Raw genomic sequence first — 12627 nt, 5'->3', positions numbered from 1 at the left:
AGGTTGTATGTGTTAGCTGGACAGGTGCTATAGGAAGGTTGTATGTGTTAGCTGGACAGGTGCTATAGGAAGGTTGTATGTGTTGGCTGGACAGATGCTATAGGAAGATTATATGTGTTAGCTGGACAGGTGCTATAGGAAGGTTATATGTGTTAGCTGGACAGGTGCTATAGGAAGGTTATATGTGTTAGCTGGACAGGTGCTATAGGAAGGTTGTATGTGTTGGCTGGACAGGTGCTATAGGAAGATTATATGTGTTAGCTGGACAGGTGCTATAGGAAGGTTATATGTGTTAGCTGGACAGGTGCTATAGGAAGGTTATATGTGTTAGCTGGACAGGTGCTATAGGAAGGTTATATGTGTTAGCTGGACAGGTGCTATAGGAAGGTTGTATGTGTTGGCTGGACAGATGCTATAGGAAGGTTGTATGTGTTAGCTGGACAGGTGCTATAGGAAGGTTATATGTGTTAGCTGGACAGGTGCTATAGGAAGGTTATATGTGTTAGCTGGACAGGTGCTATAGGAAGGTTATATGTGTTAGCTGGACAGGTGCTATAGGAAGGTTGTATGTGTTAGCTGGACAGGTGCTATAGGAAGGTTGTATGTGTTAGCTGGACAGGTGCTATAGGAAGGTTATATGTGTTAGCTGGACAGGTGCTATAGGAAGGTTGTATGTGTTAGTTAGAAGCCCCTATAGGAAGGTCGTATGCGTTAGCTGGACAGGTGCTATAGGAAGATTATATGTGTTAGCTGGACAGGTGCTATAGGAAGGTTGTATGTGTTAGAAGCCCCTATAGGAAGGTTGTATGTGTTAGCTAGAAGCCCCTATAGGAAGGTTGTATGTGTTAGCTGGACAGGTGCTATAGGAAGGTTGTATGTGTTAGCTGGACAGGTGCTATAGGAAGGTTGTATGTGTTAGCTGGACAGATGCTATAGGAAGGTTATATGTGTTAGCTGGACAGGTGCTATAGGAAGGTTATATGTGTTAGCTAGAAGCCCCTTTAGGAAGGTTATATGTGTTAGTTAGAAGCCCCTATAGGAAGGTTATATGTGTTAGCTAGAAGCCCCTATAGGAAGGTTATATGTGTTAGCTAGAAGCCCCTATAGGAAGGTTATATGTGTTAGTTAGAAGCCCCTATAGGAAGGTTATATGTGTTAGCTAGACGCTCCTATAGGAAGGGAGTAAGAGCCATCTCTTTGACTGCTCTCGTACATAAACCCGCAGTGGTCAGTTTCTGAGCGACATTGGGAGGGGGCCCGGAAACAGAGGCTGAGCCGCCTGCCATTGGCTGTGGATGGCACACGGAACAGGGAGGCCACCTTGAGGAGGGAAAGAAAAGCTTTAGAAAGAGGGAGACTACATCTCAAAAATCCAAGAACGATGAGCATCTGCTTGATAGTTTGAATGTACAACAAAGAATTCTCAAACTGCCTGCTCCCCTCAGTCCTGTTGTAATATTAACACAAATCATTGTGTTAAAAGTAAATCTCCATATAGTCGCATAATTACAGGGGGCTTACTGAAATTATTATGTGGATAAAAACACAGGAGTGAGCTTTCAACTCATTTCTGCCAACCAGCAACCAACCTAATCTTCATGACATCATGTACATCAAAAATTAATTGAATTGTAAAGTAAAAACATTTTATCTTGCAATTCAAGACATAGAAGGGTTCACTGCACACTGTGCAATATTAGGAGCAAACACAATGCTCATTTATTTTAAAAGGGTTAACACCTTTTGTTAAAATAGCAGAGGAATTTCAAACAAATGTTTTATGTTACTAATGCTACTGTCCAATAACTAGCTCTAGAGTGAAATGTGCAGGCTGCACAGGATGAAAGCAATGTAACAAAGTATGTAGAGTGAAACCAAATATATAGAGAGAGCTGTTTGATATGTTTGCAACCTATTTGTACGTTTAGTGAAACATTGAAAGGCCAGATTGAGGGTTTGAGAACTGGCTTATGTAAGGAAGAGACAAGTAAAAGTATATTCTAAGCCTTCAAACAGATCTGAGCTGCAATATAAGCTGCTTCGGGAGGACTGGTTTGAAACTCTGGGACACTTGGAGCCAGGTGGAGGGGAAACTAGTAGAAGGAACAAGAAGTGAGAAGTTACAAAACTCTGAACCCGACTAGAAGCCTTGTTAAATGAATTAAACACTGTTACATCTCTATCTTCGGTACACGTACTGTAGACACGTTTGACACATCTCTGGCCATGAGTTATTAAACTTTGTATTGATGGAAGGAGAGGTGCTTTCAGTAAACAGCATGGTCTCGTACAGGGCTCCAGCTCATTTTGTTTTCTCCAGGTCAGTCTTTTTTTTTGTGGGGGCGGAGGGTTGCCTTTAACGTCTCTGATCTTCTATCTCAATGTGGCTTTTAATCTCTCTGCTCGACGATATGCAGCCAGATGTTGTCATGGTCGTGGTGCGGGTGGGCTGCTCCATGGTTTTCTTGAGCTGAATGTAGCTCCAGTGCAGCTGGTCCACTTCTGCCTTGTGTCGGGCCCGCGTTTCATTCAGCTCCCTCAGCAAGTGTTCGTTTGTGCATACCAGCGCCCTGCAATTAAGACAGCAATTTAGTATCTTGGCTTTGTTTTAATATTTTTTTTTTAAGAATCCCAACAAGTATCGGCAATCACTAGCTCAAAAGCCACAAATGCTACAGATTTCCCAGTAATGCTTTAACCTACATTTTTGTAAGAGCTATCCACATTTTTTGTTTCGAAATAAAGATCAGCGGCAGGATACGGAGCATTGCACATCCCCTCATTACTGAGCTGAATTCAAGTCTCAAAAATAACTCTGCAACTGAAAAGTTGGCCATAGAAGATTAAAACATAGAACATGTAGGACACCACTTCACACTACCATTTAAAGTGTGATTGTGTGATAATATTATGCCAGGTTGCTTGGAGACAGTAAACAATAACAGATTTTTATAATCCTGTCGAACCTGCATCTATGCAATCCCGATACCAGCAAATTCCTAGCAATGCAATGACATGTGCAAATTGTTACCATGCTCCTGATTTGTTCCTTACATAGTAAGTAATGGTGCAGTCAGTCTTTTTATGCACAAACCTGGATAGACCTCATTTTGTCCATTCTGATTTATTGCCTAGAACAGACCCTCACTGTTTATTCAATATAATTTACACATTTACCCGTAGCTCTCGTGAAGCCAATTTAGTTTAACATTTATATGGAGCAATATTCCTCAATATCTGTGGAAAGCAAGAAGTATGCAATATACTAGTCGACTGCCTACAGATAAAAAATGTGCCTTTCCATCTGGAACTGTTTTTCTGTTTTCTTTCTCCACCCATCCCTTTTCTCTCTCTTTCAGTTTACCTTCCCCTTTCTATGTGTAGTGTCTCTCTGGCTCGCTCGCTCATTCTTTCCATCCTCTCCCTCTTCTACATCTCTCCCAATATCTCTCTGCTTCTTCACCGATATACTCAATTTCTATCAATGTTGAAGCCCAATTGGTTAAAGAAAGGAGCCAAAGTATTGGAGGTGGGCACCAGGATTAGGAAGGAGGTGGTGTGGGAGGGGTTGTAACACGTGCAGGTGAGAAAGAAACTTGGGGGTGGAAATCAGGCCAGGGTGGGGGGAGGAAGTAAGCAGCTGGGCTCTTGAGTTGGAATAAATAGAAGGAGCCACAGCCTCCGAGGGTGGGGGACTTGCAACAGACAGCTGGGAGCACTTTGTTGGAGGGGGGGGGGCAGTGCTAGGCCTTAGGAACATTATGGCTAGGGCAGTGTTATCCGATAAGTTAGCCACTCGCCACATGTGGTTAATTGGGAATCCAGATGTGGCGAATTGCATGGCTGATTAGCAGGGGCACATCACGCATGGGTCTATGGGCACCGGCCAGCAATGTCGCTAAATGGCTGTTGCCAAACTGGGACATGGCCCCACACTCCACCGACTGGTCCATAAGGGAAAAAAATCACAGCTGACAGCGAGCTACAAGACTAACTCAATGCAGGCCCCGGCACCTCCACTGCAAACCCGAGTGCGGCTCCATGGGTAAAAAGACTGGGCATAACCTGCACCACTCTGCGACAGGTGATCCCAGCAACGGACAGATGCGCCTCAGGTCTCGGAGCAGAACAGGAGAGTCCGAAAGAAGTGTTTGTCTTGTAGTACAGCTCCTCGTACCGTTGCAGCCCAGCAGCTCCACAGTAAGAACGTTTACCTCGTGCATGTGAGGGGGCGGGTCAGGATGGAAAGCAGGCGTCTGGGTGGTGAGCTGGGGGAGGGGTGGGGGGTCTGGATTGGAGAGCGGGTGCGGGTCTGGGCGGAGAGCGGGGGCGGGTCTGGGCGGAGAGCGGGGGCGGGTCTGGGCGGAGAGCGGGGGCGGGTCTGGGCGGAGAGCGGGGGCGGGTCTGGACGGAGAGCGGGGGCGGGTCTGGGCGGAGAGCGGGGGCGGGTCTGGACGGAGAGCGGGGGCGGGTCTGGACGGACAGCGGGGGCGGGTCTGGACGGAGAGCGGGGGCGGGTCTGGACGGAGAGCGGGGGCGGGTCTGGGCGGAGAGCGGGGGCGGGTCTGGGCGGAGAGCGGGGGCGAGTCTGGGCGGAGAGCGGGGGCGGGTCTGGGCGGAGAGCGGGGGCGAGTCTGGGCGGAGAGCGGGGGCGGGTCTGGGCGGAGAGCGGGGGCGGATCTGGACGGACAGCGGGGGCGGGTCTGGACGGAGAGCGGGGGCGGGTCTGGACGGAGAGCGGGGGCGGGTCTGGACGGAGAGCGGGGGCGGGTCTGGACGGAGAGCGGGGGCGGGTCTGGGTCTGGGTGGAGAGTGGGGGTGGGTCTGGGTCTGGGTGGAGAGTGGGGGTTGGTCTGGTGGAGAGTGGGTCTGGGTCTGGGTGGAGAGTGGGTCTGGGTCTGGGTGGAGAGTGGGGGTGGGTCTGGACGGAGAGTGGGGGTGTGTCTGAATGGAGAGTGGGGGTGGGTCTGGGTCTGGGTGGAGAGTGGGGGTGGGTCTGGGTCTGAATGGAGAGTGGGGGTGGGTCTGGGTCTGGGTGGAGAGTGGGGGTGGGTCTGGGTCTGGGTGGAGAGTGGGGGTGGGTCTGGGTCTGGGTGGAGAGTGGGGGTGGGTCTGGGTCTGGGTGGAGAGTGGGGGTTGGTCTGGGCGGAGAGTGGGTCTGGGTCTGGGTGGAGAGTGGGTCTGGGTCTGGGTGGAGAGTGGGGGTGGGTCTGGTGGAGAGTGGGGGTTGGTCTGGTGGAGAGTGGGTCTGGGTCTGGGTGGAGAGTGGGTCTGGGTCTGGGTGGAGAGTGGGGGTTGGTCTGGTGGAGAGTGGGTCTGGGTCTGGGTGGAGAGTGGGGGTGGGTCTGGTGGAGAGTGGGTCTGGGTCTGGGTGGAGAGTGGGGGTTGGTCTGGTGGAGAGTGGGTCTGGGTCTGGTGGAGAGTGGGTCTGGGTCTGGGTGGAGAGTGGGTCTGGGTCTGGGTGGAGAGTGGGGGTGGGTCTGGTGGAGAGTGGGTCTGGGTCTGGGTGGAGAGTGGGGGTTGGTCTGGTGGAGACTGGGTCTGGGTCTGGTGGAGAGTGGGTCTGGGTCTGGGTGGAGAGTGGGTCTGGGTCTGGGTGGAGAGTGGGGGTTGGTCTGGTGGAGAGTGGGTCTGGGTCTGGGTGGAGAGTGGGTCTGGGTCTGGGTGGAGAATGGGTCTGGGTCTGGGTGGAGAGTGGGGGTGCGCTTGAAAGGAGAACATGGACAGGTTCTGAACCTCCAGTCAAAAAGGGCCGAGATCAGGTGATGGATGGGTAATTCAGTTTACCGTTGTGGAAAGTGACCAGAAGCCACTGTGCACAAGGTTGTTTGCTGAAAATAAGATGGATAATTTGAAGAAACTTTTCGAACATGTGCATTTTGAATTTGACAGAACATTTCCAGTAGGTTCACAGAAAAGAATGCATGGCGTTCCTTGACTGAAATTAACACTCATTCATCAGAAATTGTTCTGAAACAATTTCTCTCGTCTTCAGAACTAAAATTAATGCATGTGTCTAAAACTGTGTTACCGTAGTAACACCTGTGGCTAGTCAGTGATTTCTATCGGACAGCGCTGGGCTAGGACCTGGGAATTTTTGGGAGAAGATCCCCTCACAAATTTAGTCTGAACCTGGAAGCACTTGGGGGTTGGGGTGTGGGAATACTCCAGATTCTAGGTTGTTGGAGCATGGGAGGGGTTGTCGGGAGCAGAATGCATCTGTCTCCTGTGTGTTTGTAGTATATGAGCCGAATGGAAGCATGCAGCAGTTTCGCAATGATTTATTCAAATACGTCCCAACTTTATTCTTTGATTTATTTTTGATTTTTAGATATATGGACTCTTATATTGGCCCAGAATTTGCTGCCAGAATAACAGACAGTTTAATGGTGTTCGCTGCTATTAATGTGTAAATTGTCCAGCAACTTGAGGCGAGGAAGAGATACCTGTGAGTTGTGAATCGCTACAAGTTGCTGGCCGATAGGCGCCACTCCATCATTAGCCTCGCGAAAACGGCATCTCACCCTCGCCGTGAGTTTTGTGAAGTTGATTTGTGCTGTAATTGCCCATTGAACTCACCAAGGAAAGCTAGGGCTGGTACTTAACGGCGTAAGTACCTTTTTAACAATGAGATTTATATTTCTGCAATGCCACTCACGGGAACAATTGAAACTGCTCAATCTTTTTCCTGCATGTAGTAAATTCTTCTTAGACGTAAAAAATTTCAAATTTTAATTTATTTCGTACTTTTCCTATCTGTCTCTTTTATCTTTCTCTTAATCCACTCTTTCTTTCCCTCTCTTTATTCCTCTTTTCTGTACCTGATTTTCCTCTATTTCCTTCTCTGTCGTTCCTGTTTCTTTCTCAATCCTTAAGTCTCATTAGCTAAGGAGATACACTGTTAGTCCCGTCGTTGACTGTGGTCCGAGATGCCCCGTTTTCCTCGCCGTGCCGTTATCAGCTCGTACTTTCAGCAACTTGCAGGGCAACAAAGTTTTAGAGCTGAAGAGTGAGGTAAAAAGTCTAACTAACGGGGCACGCCGCGATATGCCCCGTTCCAGCAAATTCTGGGCCATTGTCTTTTTAAACTTGTTTCTGAGCAGACTTTTACTGCTATTAATGCTGCTCATGAAGAAGGCAGACCAGGGGAGAGAATGCAAGTGGCAGATGGGAGATAGAGTCCATGCGCTGATTGGGTTAGAGCACAGGTGTGGGACAGATATGCGGACCATAAATGGTGAGTGCAGCCGCGGTGCTGAGCATATACGCTGGATCCGTTTACGCTGGTTTACCTGGAAATTTCGAGGCTCTCCCACCAAAGTTACAGTGTTTGAGCGACAAAACTCTCGAGGAAATTCACATCCCATAATACACAGGCTCTATTACATGGTCCAGGGAACGTTAGATAAACCGAGCTATCAGGCAGCACATACGTTTCGTACTTCTGCTGAACCAGGAGGTTATTTTTTTTTAAAAACACAAATCTTAAGCGCCCAAATTTTGTAGCGTCAGCCTTGGCTCAGTGGGTAGCACTCTCGCCTCTGAGTCAGGAGGTGGTGGCTTCAAGTCCCACTCCAGAGACTTGAGCATGTAATGTAGACTGACACTCCAGTGCAGTACTGAGGGAGTGCTGCAGTGTCAGAGATGCCGTCCTCTGTTGAAGCGAGGGCTTATCTGCCCTCTCGGGTGGATCTGAAGAAGAGCAGGGGAGTTTTCCACTGTGTCCTGGGCAACATTTATCCCTCAACCAACAATTCACTAGCCCCGCAGATCTCACTTGTATAATATTTGGCTTCTTACTTCACCCTAAGGTTTCATTCTAGTGTTTTTGCCGCTTCCTTGCTGTTTAGATAAGGCAAGGTTAACTATTCAAAGAACTGCGCTTTTAAATTCTACAAAAAGAGTAATGAGTGGAGGAGTTTTATTCCATTCACTTTGGCAGCATACGTCCGTTGTCTAAGGCTTGTGGCAGTTACTATTAATATCTGGATGAGTGCCTCCAATGGTCTAGTGAGTGAAAGTACCACCTTGTACAGGACTAAACTATGCAGACCAGAACAGTCCCAGGTTCAAGCTCAGGGAGGCCAGCCGGGATACTATAATTGGCCTCACTGTCCCTGGGCTAGGGAGAAGGGAGAAAAAAATCAACCCGGGTTTAAACTGACAAGGACTTTAGAGCAGCGTAGACTTAGAGGTGACCTGATAGAGGTATATAAGATAACAAAAGGGCTGTTGATAGATTATTTCAGTTTGACAGATTGGGGAGGACCAGGGGACATGTATTTAAGCTACACAAGAATAGGAATATTCTAGATGTTAGGCAGTTCTTCTTTTCCCAGAGAGTAGTCATTCATTGGAATGTGCCGCTGGCTTGTGCGGTGGGTGCTGACTCTCTGAATGCCCTCAAAAAGGGAACTGGACCAGAGGTTGCATAACTGGTTTAAAAGTTAACGTAAGCATGGTCAGAGTGGTCTCCTGGTCTTTCAGCCACCTGAGGGGAGGTCGGAGAGGAATTTTCCAGATTCTTCCCCTCTTTTGGCCCTGGGTTTTTTTTCTGATTTTTTTGCCTCTCATATGAACATAAGAAATAGGAGCAGGAGTAGGCCATTGGGCCCCTCGAGCCTGCTCCACCGTTCAATCAGATCATGGCTGATCTTCAACCTCAACTCCACTTTCCTGCCCGATCCCCATAACCCTCGATTCCCCTAGAGTCCAAAAATCTATCTATCTCAGCCTTGAATATATTCAATGACTCAGCATCCACAGCCCTCTGGGGTAGAGAATTCCAAAGATTCGCAACTCTCTGAGTCTTAAATGGAGGAGTTTTATTACATTCACCTTGGATTCATCTCAGTCTTAAATGGCTGACCCCTTATCCTGCAACTATGCCCCCTAATTCTAGATTCTCCAGCCAGGGGGAACAACTTCTCAGCATCTACCCTATCAAGCCCCCTCAGAACCGTATATATTTCAATGAGATCACCTCTCATTTTTCTAAACTCCAGAGAGTATAGACCCATTGTACTCAATCTCTCCTCATAGGACCACCCTCTCATCCCAGGAATTAATCTAGTGAACCTTCGTCGCACTGTCCCAAAGGCAAGTATCTCCTTCCTTAGGTAAGGAGACCAAAACTGTACACAGTACTCGAGGTGAGGTCTCACCAAAGCCCTGTACACTTGTAGTAAGACTTCCTTATTCTTGTACTCCAACCCCCTTGCAATAAAGGCCAACATGCTATTTGACTTTCTAATTGCTTGCTGTACCTACATGCTAACTTTTTGTGTTTCTTGTAACAGGACACCCAAATCAAAACATTTAATAGTTTCTCACCATTTAAAAAACATTCTGTTTTTCTATTCTTCCCAGAAGATTACATGGCAGTGGGGATGGGGGGGAGGGGAGTGGGTAAGTAATGTCTGATCATGATGCCCCAGGCATGATGAGTGTGGGGCAGACTTGATGGACCAGCTGGTCTTTTACTACCCGCCATTTTCGTACAACTGCAGCAGTTCAAGGCCCACCACCACCTTCTCATGGTAACTAGAGATGGGCAATAAATGTAGTCTCGCTAGCTTTGCTCACATCTGGAGAACAACTAAAAAAAAATACTGTGCATCAGTGTGCAGCGATTCCTGCTGGAAAGTGCATGTGCGTGGGCATCAGCAGAAGTAGAATTGGGCTCAGCAGTGATGCCCTCCATGACCAAATGGCCTGCTGACGTTCAATGTCTTGGGTCACACGCGAGACGTAGCCTTTTGGGTGAGGTACTGAAAGGCTGCCAGCACATGCAAAACCTTTCCTCAGCAACAGTCAATGTCTTCAGGAGAGGATGGATGGGGGGAGGGGGAGGAAGGAGGGGGAAAGAAGGGGGGAAAGAAGGGTGGAAAGAGTGAGAGTGGAAGGGAAGTAATGAGTAGTTTTTAGACCATCTGACTTTGGAGAAAGGCAAGAAAGGCTGAAGAGAAATCTGGAGTAGATGGTGCTAGAGGACTAGAAAAGTGCATTCACTGCAGGAAGTCTAGTGATCAACAGAAAAGCAGTCCAGGCATTTGTCTATTTAATAATAACCTTTTTAATACCGGTGATCTTTTGTCCCAATTATGTACTATACACAAAGTGTTCAGGTGACAAGGTATCAAGCAAAGAATTACGGGAGATTTGGTGTTTACATGCTGTATTACAGGCTGACAGGACAGGCTTGCGCCCACAATTTCCCAGAAGGTACGTTTCTGATCTGAGGACAGCCTTTCTCCAGTATAAGTGACTGCCCGCTTTTAAGGGTTTTACATTCTCTGTATTACATGGTATTGTGACATGGGGTAGGCATTTGTTTTCCCCCATAATAACATTACATGTCACTGTCCAGAACATTTTTAATTTCCAAGAAAAGGTCAGAATAAATTTCAAAACAAAGTTAAAATGGGGGGGGGGGGTCAGTCTTGCCTCAGTGGTAGCACCCTCACCTCTGAATCAGAAGGACATAGATTCAAGCCCCATTCCAGACACGAGAGCACATAATTTAGACCGACACTTCAGTGCAGTACTGAGGGGCTGCGGTGCTGTCAGAGGTGCCGTCTTTTGGATGAGAATTTAAACTGAGGTGGACGTCAAAGATCCCATGGCACTATTCGAAGAAGAGCAGGGGAGTTCTCCCCGGTGTCCTGGCCAACATTTATCCATCAACCAACATCACAAAAAAAAGTTTATCTGGTCGTTATCACATTGCTGTTTGTGTGACCTTACTGTGCGCAAATTGGCTGCTGCGTTTCCTACATTACAACAGTGACTACACTTCAAAAGTCCTTCATTTGCTACAAAGCACTTTGGGACGTTGAGGTCGTGAAAGGCGCTACATAAATGCAAGCTCTTTCTTTCATGGCAGAAGTTTGCATAAATGATCGTATCAGGTAGATCTTACACACAATACTCTTAGTAATCATAATATATATTGCCTATTACCGAGTTAATCTATTCAGGGTACAGAATTGGCCTGCTGCAAATGATAATGAGGGAGCTGGCCAAACTTTATGCATCAATTGCACTGCAAGCATTAAGAATCATTAGCAATAGATTACTGAGCTAGCACACTGAAAGGTATTTCAGCATACTTTGGAACTGACTCTCCCAGGCCCATAGAAATTCCTGTCGTAAAACGTCATGACTGAAGCCCTGGATACCGCAAACAATTTGTTGCATGTTCATAATAACGTGTCTTGTTCTGCATTCTTCAAAATCATTGTTATTGTTTGAACAATCAGCAGCAGCACTGCCACATGAAGACCTTAACTTCTCTGTGCGAGTACCGACAATTCAAAGGAAACTTGCTGTGTTCAACTTCTTCAGAATCGTGAATGTAGTATACGCTGGCAATCAATTTACTGGTAAACTGCTCATTTACATACTCCATTAGCAATGCTAAATCTATGCTCAAAGTACGCAAAGTACTACCTGAAGATACACATTTACTAGAGACTTGACTTTCCCTGGAAGGACTGACCAAGTTTTCAGTGAATGAGGAGGTAACTGCAAGGGGAAACACTTCATTATGTAGAGCATTTGCTCTGAATGCATTTTATGAACTTAGATTTTATTTTCCTAATCTATTATTTTTCGATGTTTGTATTTTAAATATTTCTCTGCACTGCATACTTGTCCTTTACGTAAAGTGGACATGCGAGATCTGTGGAGGGGCCCTGTAGAATGTGCTTGCTACGCAGCATTGGTTTTAGTGCTTTAAATATGTTATCAGCTTGCCTCAATGAGAAAGTTGTGGGCTCAAGCTCCAGTTCAGGGCTTGAGCACATAATCTAGGCTGACACTTCATGCAGCACTGTCGGAGGGGCAGTACTGAGGGAGCGCTGCACTGTTGGAGGGGCAGTACTGAGGGAGCGCTGCACTGTCGGAGGGGCAGTACTGAGGGAGCGCTGCACTGTCGGAGGGGCAGTACTGAGGGAGCGCTGCACTGTCGGAGGGGCAGTACTGAGGGAGCGCTGCACTGTCGGAGGGGCAGTACTGAGGGAGCGCTGCACTGTTGGAGGAGCAGTACTGAGGGACTGCTGCACTGTACTGTCAGAGGAGCAGTACTGAGGGTGTGCTGCACTGTTGGAGGTGCTGACTTTTGGATGAGGTGTTAAACCAAGGCCCCGTCTTCCCTCTCAGGTGCACGTAAAACATCCCATGGCACTATTCGAACAACAGCAAGGAAGTTCTCCCCGGTGTCCTGGCCAACACTCATCAACCAACATGTGTAAAACAAAAAAAAGATTGCCGTTCGTGGGATCTTGCTGTGAACAAATTGGTAACCGTGTTTGTCTACATTACTTCAAAGCAATTCATCGTATCTGATGTTAATTGTATCATGTGATTTATATCAATTAGTGTTAATTAGGTGTGTGGTCAATTGGGGACTCTCGTATCCTTTTTATATGAGAGCTTAGCTAGGGTGTGGTGTGTGTGTAAGGGGAATCTCTGTGAATAAAGGCTTGGAAGCAACTGAAGACCAGTATGTGAGGAAGAAAGGAATAGAAGGATATGTTGATAGGGTTAGATGAAGTAAAGAGGGAGGAGGCTCATGTAGGGTATAAACGCCAGCATGGACCAGTTGAGTCAAATGGCCTGTTTCTG

The 12627-nt window shown here is 47.4% G+C and overlaps 1 protein-coding gene across 1 annotated transcript in view; it reads right to left on the bottom strand.

The window, feature by feature from the left end:
• Positions 1–1691: 1691 nt before the first annotated feature.
• Positions 1692–12627, bottom strand: part of cep72 (centrosomal protein 72) — a 157182-nt gene continuing 146246 nt past the window's right edge. The window contains exon 14 of the mRNA XM_068000553.1: positions 1692–2570. Within this exon, the coding sequence (XP_067856654.1) occupies positions 2357–2570 (214 nt within the window). The 3' untranslated portion in view covers positions 1692–2356. The remainder of the gene's footprint in view (positions 2571–12627) is intronic.

Source organism: Heptranchias perlo, chromosome 2, assembly GCF_035084215.1.
Source record: "Heptranchias perlo isolate sHepPer1 chromosome 2, sHepPer1.hap1, whole genome shotgun sequence".
Classification (NCBI taxonomy): Eukaryota; Metazoa; Chordata; class Chondrichthyes; order Hexanchiformes; family Hexanchidae; genus Heptranchias; species Heptranchias perlo.
Note: the sequence above shows the minus strand (reverse complement) of the source record. Positions and strands in the feature narration are given on the sequence as shown.